This window comes from Ipomoea nil, unplaced genomic scaffold (genome assembly GCF_001879475.1).
Source record: "Ipomoea nil cultivar Tokyo-kokei standard unplaced genomic scaffold, Asagao_1.1 scaffold1421, whole genome shotgun sequence".
In the NCBI taxonomy this organism is placed as follows: domain Eukaryota; kingdom Viridiplantae; phylum Streptophyta; class Magnoliopsida; order Solanales; family Convolvulaceae; genus Ipomoea; species Ipomoea nil.
This window is the reverse complement of record NW_017617849.1, coordinates 2,000,001-2,023,952: the sequence shown is the minus strand read 5'-3', so window position 1 is coordinate 2,023,952 and position 23,952 is coordinate 2,000,001. Positions and strand designations below refer to the sequence as shown.

At 33.1% G+C, this 23,952-nt stretch overlaps 3 protein-coding genes and 1 non-coding gene across 4 annotated transcripts; 3 read left to right on the top strand and 1 right to left on the bottom strand.

Moving 5' to 3' along the window:
• The first annotated feature begins 1,309 nt into the window (after window positions 1–1,309).
• Window positions 1,310–2,478, top strand: LOC109187305 (stem-specific protein TSJT1-like). The gene is made up of 3 exons (XM_019337484.1): window positions 1,310–1,599; window positions 1,757–1,997; window positions 2,089–2,478. Exons 1-3 carry the CDS (start codon window positions 1,376–1,378, stop codon window positions 2,404–2,406), a joined length of 783 nt encoding a protein of 260 aa, XP_019193029.1. The 5' UTR covers window positions 1,310–1,375; the 3' UTR covers window positions 2,407–2,478.
• On the top strand, window positions 1,630–1,711 carry TRNAS-GCU. The gene has a single exon. It is a non-coding gene; the product is annotated as a tRNA-Ser (tRNA).
• Window positions 2,479–2,856: 378 nt separating the features above from the next.
• Window positions 2,857–5,044, top strand: LOC109187535 (lanC-like protein GCL2). The gene is made up of 6 exons (XM_019337755.1): window positions 2,857–3,304; window positions 3,393–3,574; window positions 3,697–3,808; window positions 3,889–4,005; window positions 4,094–4,417; window positions 4,514–5,044. Exons 1-6 carry the CDS (start codon window positions 3,113–3,115, stop codon window positions 4,850–4,852), a joined length of 1,266 nt encoding a protein of 421 aa, XP_019193300.1. The 5' UTR covers window positions 2,857–3,112; the 3' UTR covers window positions 4,853–5,044.
• A 6,246-nt stretch (window positions 5,045–11,290) lies between these two features.
• On the bottom strand, window positions 11,291–15,721 carry LOC109188313 (WD repeat-containing protein YMR102C-like). Its single transcript, XM_019338938.1, has 7 exons — window positions 13,651–15,721; window positions 13,468–13,558; window positions 13,138–13,295; window positions 12,955–13,006; window positions 12,772–12,854; window positions 12,330–12,423; window positions 11,291–12,188 (listed from the first exon to the last, which is right to left on the bottom strand). Exons 1-7 carry the CDS (start codon window positions 15,343–15,345, stop codon window positions 11,614–11,616), a joined length of 2,748 nt encoding a protein of 915 aa, XP_019194483.1. The 5' UTR covers window positions 15,346–15,721; the 3' UTR covers window positions 11,291–11,613.
• Between the last annotated feature and the right edge of the window lie 8,231 nt (window positions 15,722–23,952).

Here is a 23,952-nt window from a genome sequence, read left to right as displayed (position 1 = left end):
CGGTCCCGAGCAATGTTAACCGAGGCCCGGCCCGGGCCTGGGTTTTGGCCACCTCTAATATAAGGGGGCAAATCTTGTTTCCAAACCAATGTGGGACAAAGTCTACTATTTTCCCTTCATTTCCCAACTCAAATGAGTCTACTTTGAGAATCAATATCTCATTCACCCATTATCCATTTTGAGCGTACAATATATCAATCTCTTCGTCTTACTACGAAGAATCTGAATCCACTTTGACCCGACCCAAATCGAAAGTGGACCCCACTGATAATTGTACCACAAAATAGTCACTTAATATGCCATTTTAAGCTAATTTTTCAACACCAAGTAAGTAGACGAGCATATAATATCAAATTGAAGAGCACATAATTAAGTTCACTTAATATAGATGCAACACATTGAGAATATTGATTTTTTGTTATTTGAAACCTTTGTGATTTTTTATAAAGTATTACGTAATATTTGTTTTATAATTTTTCAATCTTTTTGAATTCAACAAATCAATGTCTCTCCAACCAGTGTTCAATTTTGTAATAATTATAATTTAAAATGGTAATAAAAGTTTTATCGCATGACATAACATAATAGTTGGCAGAAGAATTTAATATATGGAGTACATAACCAAACTGATATGAGTAACCCGGGCGGAAGCCAACATGAACTTGCTTGTCAACTTGGAATCATCATGCTACAATACAAAATTTTCCAAACGTAAATATTATTGTGGACACGGACATATAAGAGGTTACGTAACTACGTTGGCAACGTTATCCAAAATGGGGAAAAAAGTATGTGGAGAGATAAGGTAGCATTGGAATTTGGAAATAAATGAAAAAAGCATCCACAGGATTGTTAAATAACAGCGGCAATTCATGGTGGGAAGTCAGAGTGAATGATTCATTCTCACCCTATCCCTATCCTTTCTGGATAAACATAAACATCCGATTATTAATGATCGAGCTGAGGTTGTAATTTACACATGTTATTACTATTGATGATATTCATTTTTCTAAAGGTTGAACTCTAACCCTAAAACATATACACAAAGATTAAATTTTTATTTACTGTGTGTAAGAAGTCTTTATCACTTTAAAAAGTTACTTTCACATTACTATAGATTTACAGTTGATAAAATTTTTTGAGCATTTTTTTTAAACTTTCACCTCTATGATTAGTTGAACTGTTCATGCGGACCTATCGATGATATTCATAACTATGTTTATTTGTATTTTGGTCGTCGCCCACATTTTGCGTACGCTGCGCTGCGGGCACATCGTAATCGTCGAAGACTGGGACTATAAATACCCGAGACAGAGTGACATGTACACTCCTCCTCTTCCTTCCATCTTACTAAACCATATTAATTTAAAAAAAAATGTTGGCTATATTTCACAAAGCTTTTGCTCACCCGCCAGAAGAGCTGAAGAGCCCAGCTTCTGAGTATAGAACCCAGAAACCCAAACTCCCTGAGACCACTCTCCAAGACTTCCTCTCCGCTCACCCTTCCGACGCTTGCTGTGTCAGCTTTGAAGATGCCGCCGTTCTTGCTTATGTTCATGTGCCACCCCACGCCTCTTCTTTCTTCCACCAAACCCCAAGGTACGTAATTAATTAAACGTATAGGCAATTGTCGCTTTGGCCGAGTGGTTAAGGCGTGTGCCTGCTAAGTACATGGGGATTCCCCGCGAGAGTTCGAATCTCTCAGGCGACGACTTGTACTAGGTTGCTAACAAAGTTGTTTTTGGATGTATATCAGGATGTTTTGTGGGTACGATGACATATACTGCCTGTTTTTGGGGAGCCTGAACAACCTGTGTTCCCAAATAAAGCAGTACGGGCTGTCGAAAACCAGCAACGAGGCCATGCTAGTTATTGAGGCCTACAGGACACTTCGCGACCGTGGTCCATATCCGGCTGATCAAGTTGTGAAGGATCTTGAAGGAAGTTTTGCGTTTGTCATTTATGACAGCAAGACAGGAACCGTGTTTGTCGCCCTGGTATGTCTGTCTGTCTGTTAGCCAATAAAGATGGGATTTTTCTTGTCTTTTATGTTGTGGGATTGAAGGATATGTGTGTGTGTGTGTATAGGGTTGTGACGGCGGGGTGAAGCTGTATTGGGGAATTGGCGCAGATGGATCGGTGGTGATTTGTGATGATATAGAGGTCATCAAAGCAGGCTGCGCCAAGTCATTTGCAGCCTTCCCTGCAGGGTGCATGTTCCACAGTGAAAAAGGGCTAATGAGCTTCGAGCATCCAATGAAGAAGATGAGAGCTATGCCGAGGGTTGATAGTGAAGGTGTAATATGCGGCGCTAACTTCAAAGTGGATCTGTATTCAAGGGTTAACAGCATCCCTCGAGTTGGAAGTGAAGCTAACTGGGCTGATCAATGGACCCAAACCACCTAGCTACCTAATATATGAATGTAGTCGTCCATCTGTAAATATAATGTTTCCATACAATATAATAATGCAAGCTAAGCTAAGCGTCTTCCAAATCCAGACTACAATATAATGTAATATATATAAAACTCGACAATTCAAGCTTAAGCTGCAAATGCAATGCATGCAGACACAGTATGATGATCAATAATTCAAAGCAAGAAAAAGGTGGTGATTTTGCTTTTGACTATTTGGGCTGTTCAAGTTTGAACCTTAGTCTTTTCTTCTGAATACTGTTCACTGAACCATTGAACTAAGCTAGTACGGATTTAAAAATCTTAAGAATGTAACAGAGCATCTGAGAGGAGGTAAATACTCGATCCCTGATCATTCTTTTTAACTTTCACCAATATAATCAGTTGAGTTGTCTATGCAGGCACTTCCGATTGACATAATTAGTATATATATGTATATATATATATAAGTTAAGAAAGGACATTCTACACACGTTCCACATATTATATTTGGTTCTATCGAGAACTGGAAACAGAAAGATGCTTCCTATGGTTTCTACAAGAGTCTTCACCGTCTTTTCTTATTCCTTCATTGGTTCTTACAGACGGCTAAGTATATCTTCACCCACAGTTCACCCCTGTCCCTACTATCATATATTCATTTCATTGATAAACAATATCCAACTCCAAATTACAGAGAGCATAGTAGCTAGCTAGACATGCAGGGATCGGAGATGGCAGAGGAACGTTACTACCCCAATGAAATGGCAGCTTTCATCCCTGAGACCACTACGGTCGTCCAAGAAATAGCGCCTCATGGGACTAAAGACTCGCTGGCAAAGCTTCTGTCTCTTCCTCACAACACTATCTCTAAGAGGCTTAAACAGGATGCTCTCACCCTCAAAGATGAAGTATGTATTTCATCATTCCATATAGAATTTATTATTATTTGTTCTATATATATAATGATTATGGGAATGGATGAATTGTGAATTGGAGGTTGTGAGGGAGACATGGGGAGCTAGAGGAAGACGGGTGACGGACTACACCCTCTACACCGGCGCTCTGGGTACTGCTTTCTTGCTCCTCAAGGCTTACCAAGTTACTGGCAATAACGATGACCTTTCTCTTTGCCTTCAAATCATCAAGGCTTGTGATACTGCTGCTTCTCATGCTTCTGGGTATGTACATACCCTATCTCTATCTCTATCTCCCTTGTGTGTCTCATATGTACATACAGGACATAAAAGCATATTACTGAACCACGTAAATCTTGTCTTATTTTGTTTTTTTGTTGTTGCAGACCAGTTACATTCCTATGTGGGCAGGCTGGTATATACGCTCTTGGTGCGGTTGCTGCCAAGCACTGTGGCGATGATGAGTTGCTTCATCATTATATAACAAAATTCAAGGAGGTAACGAGTAAATATAAAGGAATCATCTCGCAGTTTGATGAATTTTTAGAATTTCCTATGTGTCATTATACCACTTGCAGATTAAGCTTCCGGTAGATCTCCCGGATGAATTGTTGTATGGAAGAGCAGGGTATTTGTGGGCATGTTCTTTCTTGAACAAGAATCTTGGTAAAGGCACTGTGTCCTCTTCTCACATGGTAAGGCTAGCTTTCTGGTTCAATTATATATATTTCATTCTGAACAACTAATAAGTACATCCTTGGATGGGTGGAAATTTTGTTGAAGAGGGCAATAGCCAACGAGATTATCAAGTCCGGAAGAAAACTGTCGAAACTGGAAAACCTGAAATCGCCTTTGATGTATGAATGGCAAGGAAGGAGATACTGGGGAGCAGCCCACGGGCTTGCAGGAATCATGTATGCATTAATGGAGGTGGAACTCAAGCCTGATGAACAAGAAGACGTCAAGGCCACGCTGCGTTACATGATCAAGAACCGGTTTCCCAGTGGAAACTATCCTGCAGCTGAGGGTGACGACGAAGCTGATAATCTTGTTCACTGGTGCCATGGCGCCCCTGGCATTGCCTTAACCCTTACTAAAGCAGCAAAGGTAAGAAAACAAGATTAATTTACATGGTTTTCAGCATATATAATATAACTTTAATTTCCAGATTACAAGCAGCTATATATGGGTCCTTGTTCACAGATTTTTGAGAGTGAAGAGTTTGAGCAAGCAGCAATGGATGCAGGGGAGGTGGTGTGGAAGAGAGGGTTACTGAAGCGAGTTGGGATATGCCATGGAATCAGTGGAAATGCTTATGTGTTTCTTTCGCTCTACCGATTGACAGGGAAAGAGGAATACTTGTATAGGGCAAAGGCATTTGGTTGTTTCCTGCATGACAGAGCTCATACACTTATAACAGATGGGATTATGCAGCGCGGTGATCACCCTTTCTCGCTGTTTGAGGGCATTGGAGGCATGGCTTACCTCTTCCTAGACCTCGCCGACCCTTCCAAGGCTTTGTTTCCAGCTTATGAACTTTAAGCTGAGGTTTCTGTCAACATAATATATATAGTATTAACAAATTAGTTCCAAGGTGCCATGGCTTGCGTGCTGTATGTCTTGCTAAAAATCTTGGGTTCTGATTAGAGTGTATCAATAATGTATTATGAGTTTTAAAATCGTGAAATAAATGGCATGTATGTTGTGTTTGGAATGGATAATAGATTGCTTCCAGATAGATTTAATTAACTGGTTGGACCACGAATTAATAAATTTGGGTAGAAACGTAAAATAAATAATAAATAAATAATATAGAACTGAGTAGGAACGTAAAATAAATAATAAATAAATAATATAGAACGACCTCGTAAAGGTCGTGAGATCGTGTATTATATTAAATGCCGTGAAATTGACTATTATAAGGATTTAATAAGACAAAGTGTGTAGAATAATAAGTAGTTATTAGATGTCCTAACAAGGTGAGGTCGGGGTCTTTTTATGTAACAAACCCACCAACCGCTCCCCCTAAAAAGGGACGGTTAGATCACTCTTTGACTGGGGACCCGAGCGGATCGAGTCGGGTCGGGTCCCGAGCTTGAGTAGGGTCGTGCCACCCAATCCGAGCCCCACGTAGCTCAGCTCGAGTCGGGGTACCTCCATGGTGTTTTGGGCCGGGTGCTTTTGGACTCCAACGTGGTGCTTCGGCTCCATGTTACTACCCCGTGTCGGGTCATGGGTATAACATATTCGTCACTTCCTAATAGGTGCTTGAAAAACGTACGATCTAAATTAGAGGGAATCAAAGAATGATGTAGTGCAAAGGTTTTATGGTCAAGCAGTATAACTGCGACTTTTCACTCATAGTTATACTACTCGACCACCAGGTCTTCGATAATTATTAATTAAAAATATAAAATTTATCAAATTCTATTTATTAACTGAATTTTTATTGAATTGTGTGTACTCTACTCGTGTATATAAGAAGTTGAGCTTTGCATTAATTAAAAATATAATTAAATATAATAATATCACATTAGCCGAAACTTACTCTTAGATAGCATATAGGAAAGGCAATAGTTTGTAAAACTTTATATTATTTTAGTATTAAAGTTACCACGAGGATATTTTTGGAAAATGATGCTAAAGGGATTGCTTAGGTTATTTTTATCTCCGGAATACTCTATCATCTTCAAAAATGAATATTATCACCACATTATTAAATTTGTAATTCATTTACTATTTTATTTATATTGCTTCAATACTCTCTCACTTTCAAAAATAACTCCACTATGAGATCACAATATAGTAAAATAACAAAATAATAGAAGTAAATAAATAAAGTACAAAAAGAATGCCATGTGATAGTCTTTTATATACTTAGCAAGCTTGTTATACACCTAAACACACAAAATATTTTGAAAAAAAAAAAAAAAATCCACTTATTTATCTATGTCACTTTGTAAATTTCATTCTTTCGAGTTAGCCTTAGAGCAGTCTTTACATGGTGTGAATTTGGTGCTTTTAATAGTGTTAAGCATATCTTTTTGACATATTTTAAGAGCAATTAATTAAGTCGATGGTTTTTCTCAATTTTTTTAATCCAACCATTTCACATCAGCCTTCATTATTTTTCTTTTCTATCAAAAATTCTCACTTCTTTAATTTGTTTTTTCAATTTTTTGTAGGCTAGCTCACTCCACATGGATTATCTTTTATTTATTTATTATCGTTTCTAATTTCTAATTGTAATTTTAATTATTATAATTTATAATTTAATTAAAATCGTCAACTATTTAAAAAAATTACTATAAATTTAATTCCAATGTATAATTAAAATTTTAAATACATATATAAAGATCGTTGCCACAATGACAAAAAAAAAAAAAAAAAAAAAAAAAAAAAAAAAAAAATGATGGTCGCCAAGTAATTAGCAACCACTTTGAATGTTCTATTTGGCACGCCTAGTTGAAAAGTTAAAGTAGTCAGTAAGTTTTTTTTTTTTTTAATGTTAATGGCTCTATTACATTGTAGTATCTGTTCATAAAGTAGCCAGTAAGTTAATTAATTGAAATTAAAATGCTTGATAAAATTAATTATTGAATTATAAGTGTAAAAAAAAAAACATAAAAGGATAAATCAAAATATTCATATTTTGATTAATAAAGAGTAGATTGTGTTGGTCCCGGTAGGGTCGAAAGAGAGTCTAGAGGGGTGGGGGGGGGGAGGGGGGGGGGCTTGAATAAACTCAACTCGAATTTTAAAAACAGTTCCTTTCGGAATTTGTACACAGCGAAAAATATGAGTTTTGGTAGGGAATATCCCGACCGACATAGCTTTACCCCGGCCGGTGTGCCTTTGTCTTTGTCTTCTTGTCTTTGCAGGTAACAGGTCGGGTTTCTTGTGAAGAACTCGGTCGGGATCCGACCGGGAGTTGCCCGAGCGGCAGTGTCGACCACCGAGCGGTAGCCCTTTGGCGAGAGAGCTGACGAGGGACACGTGGCGGCTCCACGCGTTGACAGGCAGGGCACCCGGGACAACGACACGTGGTTGCTACGTGGGAGGCATGCCGAACGGCCGGATTTGTGTCTCCGGCTCCGCGGCTATAAATACCCGCGATAGCTACAGTGTGTAGGACTTTTGGACGATCGATAGGTTGTTGTTAGAGAATCTCGACCGCAGTCAGTCGATGCTCAGAGCAACCAAGTACATTGTACTTAGGGCCTTCACAGTGATCAATAAGAGTTATTTACTTGCTTTAATTGGTCTCGTATTTACTTAATTACCGCTTACGTGGCAATTAACATTATCAAGTTTGTTTTAATTTAAAGTTTGCACAAGTTGAATATGGAAATCTTAGGGTTTGTTCAATATGAATGCAATGCCAGATAGATAGTTAAACGAAAGTAATGAGAGAGTGAGTGAGAGATTTTTATAGTGGTTCGACTATTAACAAAGCCTACTCCACTCTTCTTTCACAACTCGTGAAAGGTTTGCACTATCACTCCTAGTACAAACTAAACAAGCTAGCTTCCTTGATCACTAAGTCGGACAGCCACTTGTGTAGATTTTTCAACTCCTCGAGTTTATATTAATCCGCCTCTATCAACTTCTTCTTCAGAGTTGAGGGTTGGAAAGGAATAATGAAATCCTCCAACTGTTTGAAGTCTTGACTTGTTGATGTATGATTCCTTTTGTAAAAGATGCAAGACTTCTTCAAGCTGTGAAGTATAAAATCTGGATGAGTTGTCTCTTTGAAAAACTTCACAATCACACACTGGTTGATGAAAGCTTTTGGATAGCACTTGTTTGAAGAGCTTTTCTTTAAGATTGAATCAGTTGAAAATCAGCACCTTCTTCAGTGAAGAAGAGAGGTATTAATAGGAGAAGAAAATCTACCTATTGGAGGGAGATGGTGATTCAAACCTATTAATCAGTGTGTGATAACCATTGGGCATGAAGCATTTGATTCAGCTGTACTGTGTAGCCGTTGGTGGCAAAAGTTGCTTGTCCTTTTGTCCTTTTTCACTGACAATGGTACAAATCATTTAATGCTTCTTGATTTTTGTGAATATCATTTCTAGGACTCCTTTTGTCTAGGATGATTGCCTAGCTGTGAGGCATAGACAAACATTCTTCTTGTTCTTATGTAGAAATTGTCTATTTAAGTCTGACTTAGACTTTTTGTCTCGGGAACGAACAGTTATCCTTTTCTTTCGTCTTCCTTTTAGTCAAATGATCTTTCTTACCATTTGACGTTTACACGAGAGTTAGACTCATCCATGTTTCGGTCTAAGTTGTTCTCTCGGCCTTCTCTTAATCTTATCTTCTTTAGGTAGACCTAATTTACTAAACTCAACTCAGATTCGTGTAAATGTGTTTCTTAACCGAATCACAAGGTGAGTTGAGACTGCTTTCGTCTAACACGAAAGAACGAAAGTAAAAGAGGGGTCTACCTTTCTAGTTTGGTATCATCGAAATTTAAATACATCTGTTCCTAACAGATTGTGTCATTTTTGTAAATTAATAAAGATAAAATGAAAAAATAAAATAAAAAATAAGGAGTTTATTTTGAAAAACTACTTGAAGTAAAGTTAAATAACGTTTCAAAAATAAACTATTATTTTAAGCTCCTCATATTTTAACAAACAGAACTTATAGTTTATTTGTAGTTTAAAATAAGTTATAAATTCAATCTTTGTGTATCTCCCAAGAGCATTTTTTTTCTTTTTTCTTTTTTTTTTTTTTAAAAAAAAAAATTCCCTTCGAAAAATCAATTGTCGCAATACAAGTAGGTTTTTGGGATTTTGCCAAATCATGCCTTCTTGATGGTGAAAAACTCCGATGAAAGTTTTTGAGTTAGCAAAGAAACCTCCAAAAACTTTCATTTGAGGTGCTTTAAGAACTCATTCATCTGCCAAAGACCTTGTGATCAAGCGGCATAACTGTGGCCCTCAAATGAGAGGTCTCACACTCTCAAGTTTGAACCCCAATGTGAGGGTATTGATTCTTTCTCTTTGTGCTTCAGTAAGATAGAAAATATCTATAAACAAATAATACATTGTATTGTAATAGAGCCAATAGCATTCACAACAACAACAACAACAACAACAACAACAACAACAACAACAACAACAACAACAACAACAACAACAACAACAACAACTCATTCATCCCTTCACTTAAAATAAGGTTAATTTATGAGATTTAATATTCATTTTCAAAGTTATTCAACATTGTAAGTCATGATGTTTCCATACTAATAGATAAGTTTTCCCTTTTTAATCTCTTTCCAATATTGCTTTTATATATGGATTTTGTTTTTCATCCAATTTATCCTTTTACTTAATTATTTTTTTATGGTGGAATAGATTTAATTTTGTAAAGACAGTCATGTGTTGACTTCATTAGGGTCGTGAATCGTGATGTACATTAGATAAATTGGTTGATCAACGCATGCATGCTGCAAACCTTAGTGTCAATTATTGTATGGTTTTGGCGCGCAGCATATATATATAGTCCCAGGACCACGTTAAGCGCAATAATGCATGCAAACCCTAGAATTGAGCTGTAAAAGATGGCAGTGGGCAATTCAAAGAAGGAGACAGCTAGCTGCATTATATTGCAAATTAAAGCACGCAGCATATCAAGGAAGACAGTACAGTACAATTCAAGGCTGCAGGCAGAGAGCGGCGTGCAGTGCAGTGGTCCAAATGCATTACTTACGTACTGATTTTGCAGCCCTCTCAGATCAGGTCAGCCTTTAATTTTACAATGATAACGCCCCGCTTTCAAGTTGAATCTCACCAATTTAGCTTTTAATTCTTCTATTTGAGGGAATCAATTGAGGATAAATGAATGAATAATTTGGTTGTCTTATCACATTGTTTAGTTGGTTCTCAAACCGGGTATTCCGTAGTTCTTTTAGGCTTAATGAGTTTTAATTGTTTAGATAAGTATCTTAGTACATTAATGGTTAAAGCATTTGATTTACTCTGGATGCCATATGAAATTATCATATTAAAGAAAAGAATTAATCATTAATTGATTGACAAAATTAGATTGATCTGCAAAACACGTAATGGTAATTGATTCATGTTCATAGTCCTTTTTTTTTTTTATTAAGGAGTATTTTATTTTCCTAAGTTTTCTTCATTTGGTTTAATTTACTCAATAATTGCAACTTTATTTGATTTCTTTCTTTCCACTCTTTTAACTTATTAAATTGCACCGTTGCAATTCCCAGTGGGTTCGATCCTTGCTTTTTCACATTATTACATTGATTTGTACACTTAAATTGTCCAAAGGTAATGTTAAAAATAAGTGCAGCAGACTAGCAGGTTTACTTGAGAGTGATGAACTTTACTTTTTTTTTTTTTTTTTTCAATGAATTAAGAATGAGAAAGATGTGACATCATATAAATTTGAATGGTAAAAATAAGTGAAGTACAGAGTATGTTTAAAAAGAATAGAGTTAAATCCCCAGTCCCCAGTAAACTCTAAATCTGGGCACACAACATTTATTATTATAGTATTATACTGGAAATGTGGGTAAGTGTAAGTTCCGACAAAAGAAAAGAATGGACTTCCGTACAACGGATGTGAAAAAGCAGTGTTGTGGATAAAATAATTTTTACAATACAACTTGCTATCTCATCAAACATATGCCAATTGCCTGCCTTGCATGCATGTCCTTTCATTTTTTGCTTACTCTTTTCCCTTTTTTTTTTTTTTTTTTTTTAAATCGCCCAGTCAATGTTCATGTTTCTATCTCTTACTTGCTTCTATTTTGAAGTATTTGTATACTTTAGTGAAGTGTTGACATTTTGTAAAATTCATTATAAAAAAAATAGATGTAATTCTGTAAAGATTTATTCACTTGATATTTTGATGATTGATTGATTGATATATTATGTAAATTAAAGAGTTTGCATAATGATAGAGTAGGCAAGGAAGGAGCTTATACAGACAGGGCCAACCTGCTGCTTAACAAATTGTAAAGAATTTTGTATAATTCAATAAACTTTCACCATCCTCAACTCTACAATTGCCTATTACAGGCAAAAAAATTTTAAAAACAAAAAAAAAAAAAAAAACAAAAAAAAAATATGGGTATCCAAACAGGGTTTTACTTCTTTCTACCCTGAATTCCTTTTTTTTTTCTTTCTTTTTCACCTGATCCAACCGGCAAAAGAAGAAGAAAAATTGATAGTATTACAAATCAATATTGAATCTCATCAATATCTGTACAAATGTTGTGTACTTTTTGTGGTAATTGGACCTTCCTTCTTCACTTCCAGTTCCCACTATATCCGGATTGGCAATCCAAAGTTTTGGAAAGTCCTGATTTGCCCCCGTAAACCTGCAGTCACAATTACCATGCCCCATGCAGGCTTGCTTTGATTTAACCCACTACTTGCATCTGCGTTAACATTCTTAGTAGTAGCTGAAACTAGTTTTTCCTCGGGCCATGTTGCTGACATTCTATCAAAGAAGTAGCTGTTCATGGCGCTAGATATAGTTCCGTTTAGTGGGCTACTAGATGACCGCTCATTATCATTTGATTCCTCAACAGGTGTAGGAGGATGATTTGCAGCAAGCGCCTCGTCCAAACAATCACCTGGGCTACTGTGTCCTGTGGAAGAGTTCGTACGAGGAAGTTTCCATGTATCCGACATTCCAGGCCAAGGAATGGCAACTGAAACATCTTGGCAATAGAAATGCTCGTAAGATTGTGTAACAGTAACCCCTTTATTTCTGCTTGGTCGGGAATCACCTTCATGGTTCCAGACATACACATATGAATCCTCACTGGCACATACTGCATACCTTCCATCAGCTGAGAGAGAAGCTGAAATTTGTCTGTTTGTGTTGCGAAATCCTGTTACAGTATTAGTGAAAGATTTAGTAAAATGGTTTTGTGCCCAAATTAGTCCTATGTGTCACCAGTCATTTGAAGCATGTTGTCACCAGCTTGACAAAGCGAAAAAATTTTCAGTAAGCATTAAGCAGTGTAATGTACCTTTGAACTTGTGAACAAGATCAACACCATCAATGACTCGAATTCGAGAATCTGAAGATGTCACTAGCACTTCTGATGTACTTCCAGGGACAAACTGTTTGTCAAGAAGCATCGATTTGTTAAGGACCACACCCAAGCAAGATGAAAGCCAATTACATTTGAGAAAAGAAAGTTGTTTTCCCACTCCCTGCCCACCTCTCTCTGGTAAAGTACACTCTTTGCAGAGTTAGTCAATTTTTAAGAGTCAATGTAGAACTTATAGTGGTAAAGAGGCAATTCCTAAGAATACTCTGCAAAATCATTCTCTTAAGTAAGAACTGCCTGTAATTCCCATTGGATATATATTCCACATCAAACCAATTATTGGAACACAAGATAGAGACAGCAGAAAATTGGAACACAAAATCAAGAAGCCTTATGCCGCATGTAATCTGATGATCACCTGGAAACCCGTGATTTTCTTTTGATGGGATTTCTTCTTCTTATTCTGCAGATTGATATAACCTTTTTGCTGCAATTTATTTTCTGAAAATACAAAATGAACAAAAAAAAGAAAAATCAACAATATTGGCCATTGATATTTATCACACAGGGAGAAAAAGAGAAGGGGACTGTTAACTGATACCTGATGTGTTGTACAAACGGCAACTCCCTTTATATGATCCCACCAATGCACTCTTAAATCAAAAAAAAAAAAATAATAATCACTTCCAAGCAAAAGAAATGCATAATTGCAAAAATGTCACATGTTTATCTTCGCAGGCTAGGATGACAATTAAATAGTAGTGTTCTAAAACTGAAGCCTCACCTGACCATCTGGAGTGTAGCATGCAGCAGTAACCATCTCATGTAGATCATTCCAATCAACAACTTGCCGGTCAGGAATGCTCCAAATGCGAACCTTAGCATCCAGGGATCCACTTATGAAGTATCTATCATCTACAGGATTAAACTGGATGCAGGTTACTGCATCAAGTCAAATCCAGAAAATCAGTCAATTGGTAAACAAGTGCATTTTTCTATTATTTATAGCAATCTACTGGTAAGCTTTCATATCACAGATGAAAAATTTGCTGCATTGAAATATGTCCAAAAAAATACTCCTATCAAATATAGGACTTCATGTTCTTATAGTTACCATAATCACTGTGTGAGAAGACCTTTAAACAAGAATTGCTAGACAAGTCCCAGAGTCGCACTGTTTTATCCATTGAAGAAGAGAGCAATTGCTGGAAAAGAAAGTGAGGATTTAAAGCACACAGCTAAAAACATAACTAGAAAACTCAAGGCTAAAATAAATGAACAAAGAAGGTTAGCCAACCTGAGATTTGGACCAGGAGAGGTCAAGAACAGCATTTTCATGTCCCTGAAAGGAACAGATGGGCTTCTCAGAAAGGGAAAATACAGTCTCTGGCACCAAAACGTGATCAAAGCTCACTGATTTACGACTTATGGATGACCTTCCTCTCCTCTTCTTCTCTGTGGGACCATCCAAATTGGGAGAAATAGAATTCGGTTCTGGGGACCCGTTAGTCAATAAAAGAAGATTCATATTTGGATCATCTGGTTTATTTAGCAACAAATCACCCTTTCTCTCTGACTCTGTAACCTGCCAAACATGTATGAAACAGTCGTCACCAGCACTTGCAAGATACTTCCCGTCCAAACTGAATTTGATAGTCCAAATAGATCCATTATGTGCATTAATCTCTTGGCTTTTGAAGAGTGCAGTAAGCTCTTTACATGACTTCCCATACTGTCGAACTCTAACTCTCTCCGGTCCATGAAAAGAAACGTCCTGGCTATCATCTGTGGCAGAACTTGACCTTCTTCCACCCTTCTCCGACGATGTATCCTTTTCATCACTGCTCCGACGCTCCTTGTGACCAGTAACAGAGTTAGCCACATTCCTGATGCTTCTCAACCAGCTTCCCGTCTTCTTGAATTTAGATCCATTCACACCAACCCCATTTGCATTGGAATCCAAACCATCCTTACCACCATCCTCTACATTCTGTCTTCTCATCAATTCTTGAACAATGGGTGAAGTCCCAACACACATCTCAAATTCTTCCATTGTCAATTGCCGCCCTGTCCCTACTTCCTTAAGTTTGTTCCACATCCCATCTTCCCTCACTTCATTCACCACAAACTCCTTCCCATTATCAAGATCCTTTATGGTACACACAGGCACCTCAACTTTAACCACTCCATTAGAATCAAGAAGCTCCTCTGCCTCCTCATTATGTGTGGAATCATTTCTACACCTACCTGTGGGTGGCTTCTTTGGCGAAACAGCAATGGTCATTGGTGATCCGCTACCACTTAGGAACTTATCAACATTACTGATGCTTCGACTATGATTTCGACTATTATTTACAACTATAGGGCGACCACCATTGGCAACAGAATCAATTGAAAGAATTTCGGTATTTTTATGAATTGGTGACGACGATGAACAAGAAACATAATTGGAAGAATTACGATTACGATTACGATTACCCTCAGACTTCGATCGGGCAAACCCAGATACACTAGTAATTTTATTGCTATTTCTGAAATCATTATTATTAGTATGAATATTAGGAAAACCCTCACCGCCGTCAATTGGGCTGCTCAACTGATCCGACGAGACCGATCTGGCAAAAAACTCCCCTCCGTCGCCGGAACTGCTGCACTCGGCGGCCGAGAGCGACGGCCTGTGGCGGAGAATAGAAGGGTCACGGCTGAGACCCATTTTCTGGAGAAGGCTGAGGCGGCGTTCTTCGATAGAGGAGGGCTGGGAGATCCAGACGTCATAGTTGCCAGAAACACCCATGGGGAAGCAAGGCACAGAAGGCGGTTGGGGGCAAGCATAATTGGGGGGAGAACCCAAAATACGTTCTTCTTCCTCCTCCTCCTCCTCGTCGGACGGCAATGCCGAGGAGGAGCAGGAAGTATTGGCGGAAGAGATGAGGCGGTCAAAGGAATCGTGAAAACACTCGTCTTCCTCTTCCTCGTCGCCGGCCTTTTTCATCTTCGCAATCGTTCTTCCCCTCCTCGGAGCCGAGGCATTTCCATGAAAATGCCCGGTTGAGCACCGGCACCGATCCGAGCACCGCCGGATCCTACTCCCGCTGCAGTCCCACTGCCGCCGTTCTTTATATATAATATATATAGCGTACGTGGGGTGTATTGACTGGTGTCAATGGTGTGGGAAAACGGGAAAAGATCGGACAATATGGAAGAGGGGTTTTAAGCGTTGGGAAATCAGATCCGATAGAGAGAGAGAGAAAGAAAGAGAGTTTTGCGAAGCCCTATGCGTGAAATGAGAAGAGAGAGACGAAGAAAGGAGTGTTTTGTGGCCTTGTGGGTTGCAGGGTGTCCATGTTTTCAGTTTCCATTGGATTTAGATGAATGTGCTCTCAGCAACCTTTTTTGTTTTATATTTATCAAATCAAATTATTACTTAGCCTAATTTCCTTTTTTTTTTTTTTAACACTACTAAATCTTCAAATTAAAACTTCACCAAACAATTATTGAAACTCTTACAATAATATTTTCGGACATGATAAGTTTTTGTCCTAAATGTTCTCGCTTCGTAAATTTTGTATCAAACTCTACATAATTATATTGAAAGAAGTCGGTGAAAAGCCAATAAGATAGACAAAGTAGGAGGAAGAAATATTCAAAATTCAACCGTTTAGTTGATTTAGAGTCGTGTTACAAGCCTAACTAATAAATATATTAAGTAATATTAATTATTTTCAATTACGTATAGGACTGTTTTAAAACTGTATTACGTTGCGCACTGTATTATAGATATTTATAAAACATGTGTCTTTTCAATACCGTATCGCATATGCAAGTGCGTATTTAGGCAAAGTGTAATTCACCACAAGATTCCAACTCAAGAGACACACTTGATGGTCAAGGATATTGCAAGAATAATTGTAGCAATTCATCAACTCCAATTGCATCCTTAATGGTGCAATCCATTTCAATAAAATCAAGTTAAAAAGACTTTAAATTCTTCTCAAATTTAAGAAATGAGGTTGATAGGATTTGAACTCAGGTCAACTATAATTTATATTACTATAATTAAGTTAAATTTTAAACCAACCAACACCATGTCCCCATGCGATATAACTATAAGACATCATAAAAATAGCATAAATACTTGTATGATGCGAAAGAAACATAGTGAAACTTGTGTGTACGTATAGTATGTGATTGATCAATCAATAAATAAATGGCATTCAAAATTAAAAGGCATCTAAGTTTCATTAAGACATTTAAATTCATAGTACAGATAAGTCATAAAACACGTTAAATAATGAAAAATGACACTGAAAATTAATTATTACAAAATACTTCTTTTTCTAAATATTGTCTATTAAAACACGTTAAATAATAAAAAATGACACTAAAAATTGATTATTACAAAATACTTCTTTTTTCTAAATACTGTCTATTAAACTAGTGAGTTAAGTCTATGCAAACAAAAAATTGATTACTTTTTCTTTTCATTTTTACCAAGACAATGCCATCACTACACATTTTAACTATCTCCCTCTTTTTAAAAGCTTGACAATAAAAGAAAATGTTGGATTTGTATTGTCACACGCATGTTTCTTTGGTATAATTTAAATTAAAAAAATGTGAAAATTGTTTCTTGGTTCAATTGTACAGAAATTGTAAAAATACTAATTGTTTATGATTTTTTTTTGGAATACTCAACCCAACGAATCAATACTTTTACCATCGAGTTCAATGGACCACTCATCTATATCTATATCTATATATATATAAAAGTAAAATTCTCCTAACAAATTTTCCCCCCAAAACTTTTGTAGTAAAACTTATTTGGTAAGTAAATGTCAAATGGAAATTAAATAAATAAATAAATAAATAATAGGAAAAATGGCACTTTTTCCCCCTAAGTTATATACTTATAGCACTTTTTCCCCTTGAATTATTCATGTGAGCACATTAGCCCCCTCAATTATTTTAAAAGTGGCGGTTTTTCCCCCTAATATATTTTATTGACATTTCTACCCTTAAAGTAAACATTTTATTTATTTTTCCTTTTTAATAAATTATTGCGTATACATAGGGATGACCACGGTTCGATTCGAATTGAACCAGACACTATAGCAATCGAATTAAAAGTTTCCGGTTATGATTCAGATCCAGAACCCAATATTTTAATTTCAATTCATTAAAATTATGAATCGAAAAAACTGGATCCTGAACCGTGATCCGACGCGCGGTTCTAGATCCGGTTAGCGATTTTGAACCGTCTTTATTTTTAAAATTTTAATTTTTTATTTTAAAATAGTCTAAATTCAACAATAAATGTATTTTATTTTTTTCAGTTTGGACCATGAACCGGCCGTCCTGGTTCACGATTTTAATAAAATCTAAATATCGGGTTTCGATTCTAAATTATAATTAGAATATTTCAGTTTGATTTATATAGTGTCTGTTTGGTTTGAACCAACTTGTGGTCATAATTTGTTAGAGAAAAAAATAAATGAAATATTTATTTTAAGGGTAAATATGTCCATTTAACATTTTAGGGGGAAAAACAGCCACTTGAATAATTCAGGGGGAAAAAGTGCTATATGTATATAACTAAGGGGGAAAAAGTGCCATTTTCCCTAAATAATAATAATAATAATAATGTTATTACCTTAAATAAATAAATTATTATACTTTCCCTTAAATAAATAAATTATTATACTTTCCCTTAAATAAATAAATTATTATACTTTCCTTTTGAATTAGTATTTTCTACTTATAAATACAAGAGCTTCTTCAATCAAAGAATCTCAGACTCATCTTTCTGCTTTCTTTTTGTATGAATTTTCTACATTTTTCTAACTATATTCTCACGTACTTCAATATGTTTTGCAGTTTGGACATCATGAATAGCTTCATCAACGATATCTTCTTGAAGCTCGCCCAAGAGGTGACTCGCTTGGCCCACTACAACAAGAAGCCGATAATCACTTCCCGCGAGATCCAGGTCGGCATGAGATTGGTTCTTCCTGGCGAATTGGTAAAGCACATTGTCTCTCTAAAAACACTAAAGCAATCACCATATTTACAAGCTCTTAGATGAAATCATTTAAATCTATGTTTCGTTTTTATATAATCTCAATTAGGGATTAATAGATGTAAAGTAACTTGGATTTGAGTTTAATTTCATATTATTCTTCCAAAAGGTTTAATTTCATATTATAAGTATTGTTATCTACCTTCAACTATCAGTGAATCGATTAGCATTCTCAAAAAAATAAATAAATAAATAAATAAATTGAATGTCTATATCTACGTGCATTTAAGATGCAACATGTGTATGATTCATTAGGCTTTGAGGCAGGAGAACACATCTGGGTACATTGGTGGATCTGTATCTCATTGCAAAAAAAATCTATACAATTAATTAATTAATATAATTACAATTATCATTATTCTAATTCAAAAAAAAACTAAAGAATTAATTGTAATAATGAAATTTGTTATTAATATTTTGTTACTAATTGACGAAGAAATCAGACTAAAAGAAAAACGAAATTAATATTAAAAATGGACTCGAATTAAAAAATGTGCTTAATAAGTAAATAACTAATTTGCTAGACAGAAAATTAGGGTAAAGAAAAAAGAAAATGATTATTAAACATTGTACCAGATTGTTTTTATGATTGAAAATTAATATTACAAACGTACCAGATTGTTTTTATGACCAGAAATAATAATGAATTTTACACACGAGAATCTATTATTAATATTCTGTTATACTAAGGCATGGGAATCATGCCAAATGAAAAAAGGATTTAATATTAAAAATTTATTGAAAATATAACACAGTTTTTCCTACGAAAAAATTAGTAACCACCAAATGAAATATTAGGAAAAAATTATGAAGAAAAAAGAAATGGAAATAAATATTAACTCTTTCTATGAATGAAAAAGGAAATGAATATATCCATATTTCACTTAAAATATAATCAGTAATTATATTATTATAATTATATTAATTATTTATGAAGGAAAAAGGAAATGAATATGAACAGAAAAAAATGAATTTTACACACGGGAAAGGAAATGAATATTTCACAAAGAAATATGTTATTAATATCATGTTACTAATCGACATGGAAATCAGGCCAATTAATCGACAATTATTAGAAAAATGAATAAAAATCAATATTTATTCTTTTTATGAAGGAAAAAAAAAAGAAATATATATATTCAAAAGGAAATGAAATATGAAGAAAAACGAATGAATATGTTTATATTTCACTAAAAATATAACACAACTTTTGGCACAGAAATCAGACCAAAAGAAAAAAGAAATTAATATTAAAAATGGACTCAAATTAAAAAATATATATATGTGCTTAATAAGTAAATAACTAATTTGCTACACAGAAAATTAGGGTAAAGGAAAAAGGAAATGATTATTAAACACGTACCAAATTGTTTTTGTGATTGAAAATGAATATTACAAACGTACCAGATTGTTTTTATGACCAGAAATAGGAATGAATTTTACACACGAAAATCTATTATTAATATTATGTTACTAATAGGCATGGGAATCATGCCAAATGAAAAAAGGATTTAATATTAAAATTTATTGGAAATATAACACAATTTTCCCTACAAAAAAAATTAGTAACCACCAAATGAAATATTAGGAAAAAATTATGAAGGAAAAAGAAATGGAAACAAATATTAACTCTTTCTATGAATGAAAAGGGAAATGAATATATCCATATTTCACTTAAAATATAATCAGTAATTATATTATTATAATTATATTAATTATTTATGAAGGAAAAAGGAAATGAATATGAACAGAAAAAATTGAATTTTACACACGAGAATCTATTATTAATATTTTGTTACTAATAGACACAGGAATCAGGCCAAATGAAAAAAAGATTTAATATTAAAAATTTATTGAAAATATAACACCGCTTTCCTTACGAAAAAATTAGTAACCACCACATGAAATATTAGGAAAAAATTATGAAGGAAAAAGAAATGGAAATGAATATTAACTCTTTCTATGAGTGAAAAAGGAAATGAATATTACTCATAATGAATAAATATATGAATTATTATACATAGTAGCATGGAATTAATTAGTAGGACAATTATATTAGGTAATCTAATTAATAATTTACTTTTTAAATTATATTCCCTTTTTAATTATGAATATTTTCTTAAAGTATATACACAGATTATGCTTATTAATATAGAATTAAAAGTGTATAGATGTATAATATTATTAGTACAAAATCAATTATACTTGCCTTAATAATTAAGTATTAATATTATTGCTTAATAATTATGTGTTGTCACCTTTTTCGGGGTAATTATTATGGTAATTTATATACATATATATTTTTATACTTAATGTATAATATTATTGGGCACAAAATAAATATACTTACCTTAATATATATAGGTTATTTTTAATATAATTTCCTAATTTATTAAAGGTAATTATTCTCATAATTTTTCTTTCCTTCTTTCGTGTAATTATTATGGTAATGTATTTAAATATTGGAAGAGAAAAAATGTTATAATTAATATAATTAATGAAATTATTATTGTAATTGCCACAATATTTGATAATTATAAATAATATAATTAAGAAATTTGAGAAATATAAGATTTCTTCCGTAGAAATATTTGTGACAATTTCATTAAATTATAATTAATAAAATATGAAATATAATTAAAGAAATGAAATTATAAAATTAACAAAACAGGAATATTTATAATTTTTTTTTAAATATACATACATACACTTTTTAAATTTCTAAATATAATTTTTAAGTATAAATCTATCAATATAAATTAAAATTAATGAAATTATATTATAATTTTCCTATATACATATTAATAAATATTATGTGTATATACAATGTATTATACAATCATATAAGGATATGCGTCCGATTAGAGTTTATATTTGTTCATACAAAATTTAGAATTTACATTTTTATTAATTTCTAAGTACAATTCTCTTAGTTATTATTATTCATATTTTTAGAATTAATAATATATATATAATACAATTTGGAATAAATCAACTTAATTAAATGAATTTTTTCTATAAATTTATCTAAAAATGTACATGATTAGAGATTATATTAACCATACAAAATTTAAATTTAAATTTTGTATGTTATGAAAATAGATACTTGACCAAATATATAAAAGTCCAACTACATTATTATATTGTACATTTTAACATTTTTTATTTTTTATTTTAATTTTAAATTCATAAAAACAAAAAAAAAAACAAAAAAAAAAAATTCCGTGCAACACACGGGTAAAACACTACATTTAAAAAAATACAATTTCATAAATATCATAAATTAATTAGTACAATATCATTTATATTTATAACAATTAAAGAAAAAAATAAATAATTTTAAATATATGAACCAATGATTTCAAAATGAAACTAATATACAGTTACAAATAAATATAGCATGATTAGATTTACTTTAATTAGTTTTAATTCCCTTAATGATATGACTTTTCTTTATCAGTTTTTTGTGGGTGACTAAGGGAGTGTTTGAGTTGCTGAAAATTATTATTATTAATAATTAAAAAAAATTCATATATGTGAACCAATGATTTCAAAATGAAATTAATATACAGTTACAAATAAATATAGCATGATTTGATTTACTTTAATTAATTTTAATTTCCTTAATGAAGTGGCTTTTCTTTTATCAGTTTTTTATGGGAGGCTAATGGAGTGTTTGGATTGTTATAAAATATTTTAAAATAGAAATTCATACTAATAAAAAATCATTTTAAAATATTTTTTTAACCCCTCATAACATGTGTAAATCTTATATTTTTAAAAAATACAATTTGATAAATATCATAAATTAATTAGTACAATACAATTTCTGTTTATAATAATTAAAGAAAAAATAAATAATTGAAATATGTGAACCAATTATATCACAATAAATCTTTCAAAATTTAAAACAAAAGAACGGAAATTAAAAATAGAACGAAAATATTTCAATAATAATATTCTACATCATCAAGTAAAAGTAAATTAAAAATTAAAAAATAATATTTCCATAATAATATTCTACATCATCAATAGTAAAGGCATATTTTAAACAATAGTAAAGGTAAATTAAAAATGGAACGGAAATATTTCAATAATAATATTCTACATCACCAATTAAAAATAAAACTAAAATTAGGTAAAAATACCATTGCATATGATATTCTAATTGATTAATTGACGGAAAATAAAAAGAATAATTGGTTGAAAATGAATATGATATTACTAATTGACTGATATTTTACGATGATATATTTTCACCCGAGTCACCCATTCTAATGGACTGAAGATGTTAGCTATAGACGATGACGGACAAAATTATGTTGCTACTACCAATGTCGTCTACAATATGAGGTTTTAATAGTGTGTAAATACAATTGGTGATATTATGTTTTTTTTAATGACAAAATTGCTATATATCTACACACAAAAAAAATAAATTTTTAAAAGCAATTTAGACAAAAAAATATATATATTTTTCATACAAATGAATTAGGATAGCAATTCATTCCTATAACTGAGTTGCTAAAGAATGAGCACGTTTGCCTAATTTATAAAAATACTAAACAATGATAAATAAAAGCTTCAAAGTTACAACACTGCATGCGTATATCTACACATTAGCTATTAATTTGAGCAATTATTTGTTTAAATTCAAGCAACGATAACATCAAAACATATAAACGATCCAAACTATATCTTCAATTGCACTATATAATATTTAATGTTATAATTTAAATAATTATATATCAATCCAGATATTCTTAATATATTACAACAAATTCACGGGCGAAACCATATCTTTAATTGCACTATATAATATTTGAGTTATCACTGAAAAAATCAGTCTTTAATCACGGTTAATTGTATGTTACTTTTTTCCGAGTCACCCATCCTGATAGTCTGATAGTTTTAACTTTAGACGATGATGGATAAAATTCCGTTACTATTACCAATGTCGTCTAGCTATAAAGAGATTTTCAATAATGTATAATTTAAGCCATTGATATTATGTTTTTTTATATACAAAAATGAAAAAATTGGTATATAGCTGATCTACATAGAAAATATATCTTCCGTATAAATAATTTATATAACTGAGTTGCTAGACAACGAGCTAATTAGCCCAATTAATACAAATTATAAACACTGATATATAAAATCTCTAAAGTTGCAACACCGAATGTGTATATCTACAAGTTAGCTATTAATTGGGCAATTATTTATTCGAATTCAAGCATTGATAACATCAGAAAACATAATCGGTGCAACTCAGTTCTTCAATTATATTATATAATATTCGATTTTATAATTTATACAATTGTATATCGATATAAATATTTTTAAAATTTTATAACAAATTCATTCCGTGCAATGCACGGGCGCAAATACTAGTTTAGAATAATAACAAATGTGAAATCACATTACATAATAATTGGAATAATTGAAAGAATAAAAAGTTTCTATATATATGTATAACATCGTTCAATGGTATTAATGTATGTAGACATACTGCGCGCATAG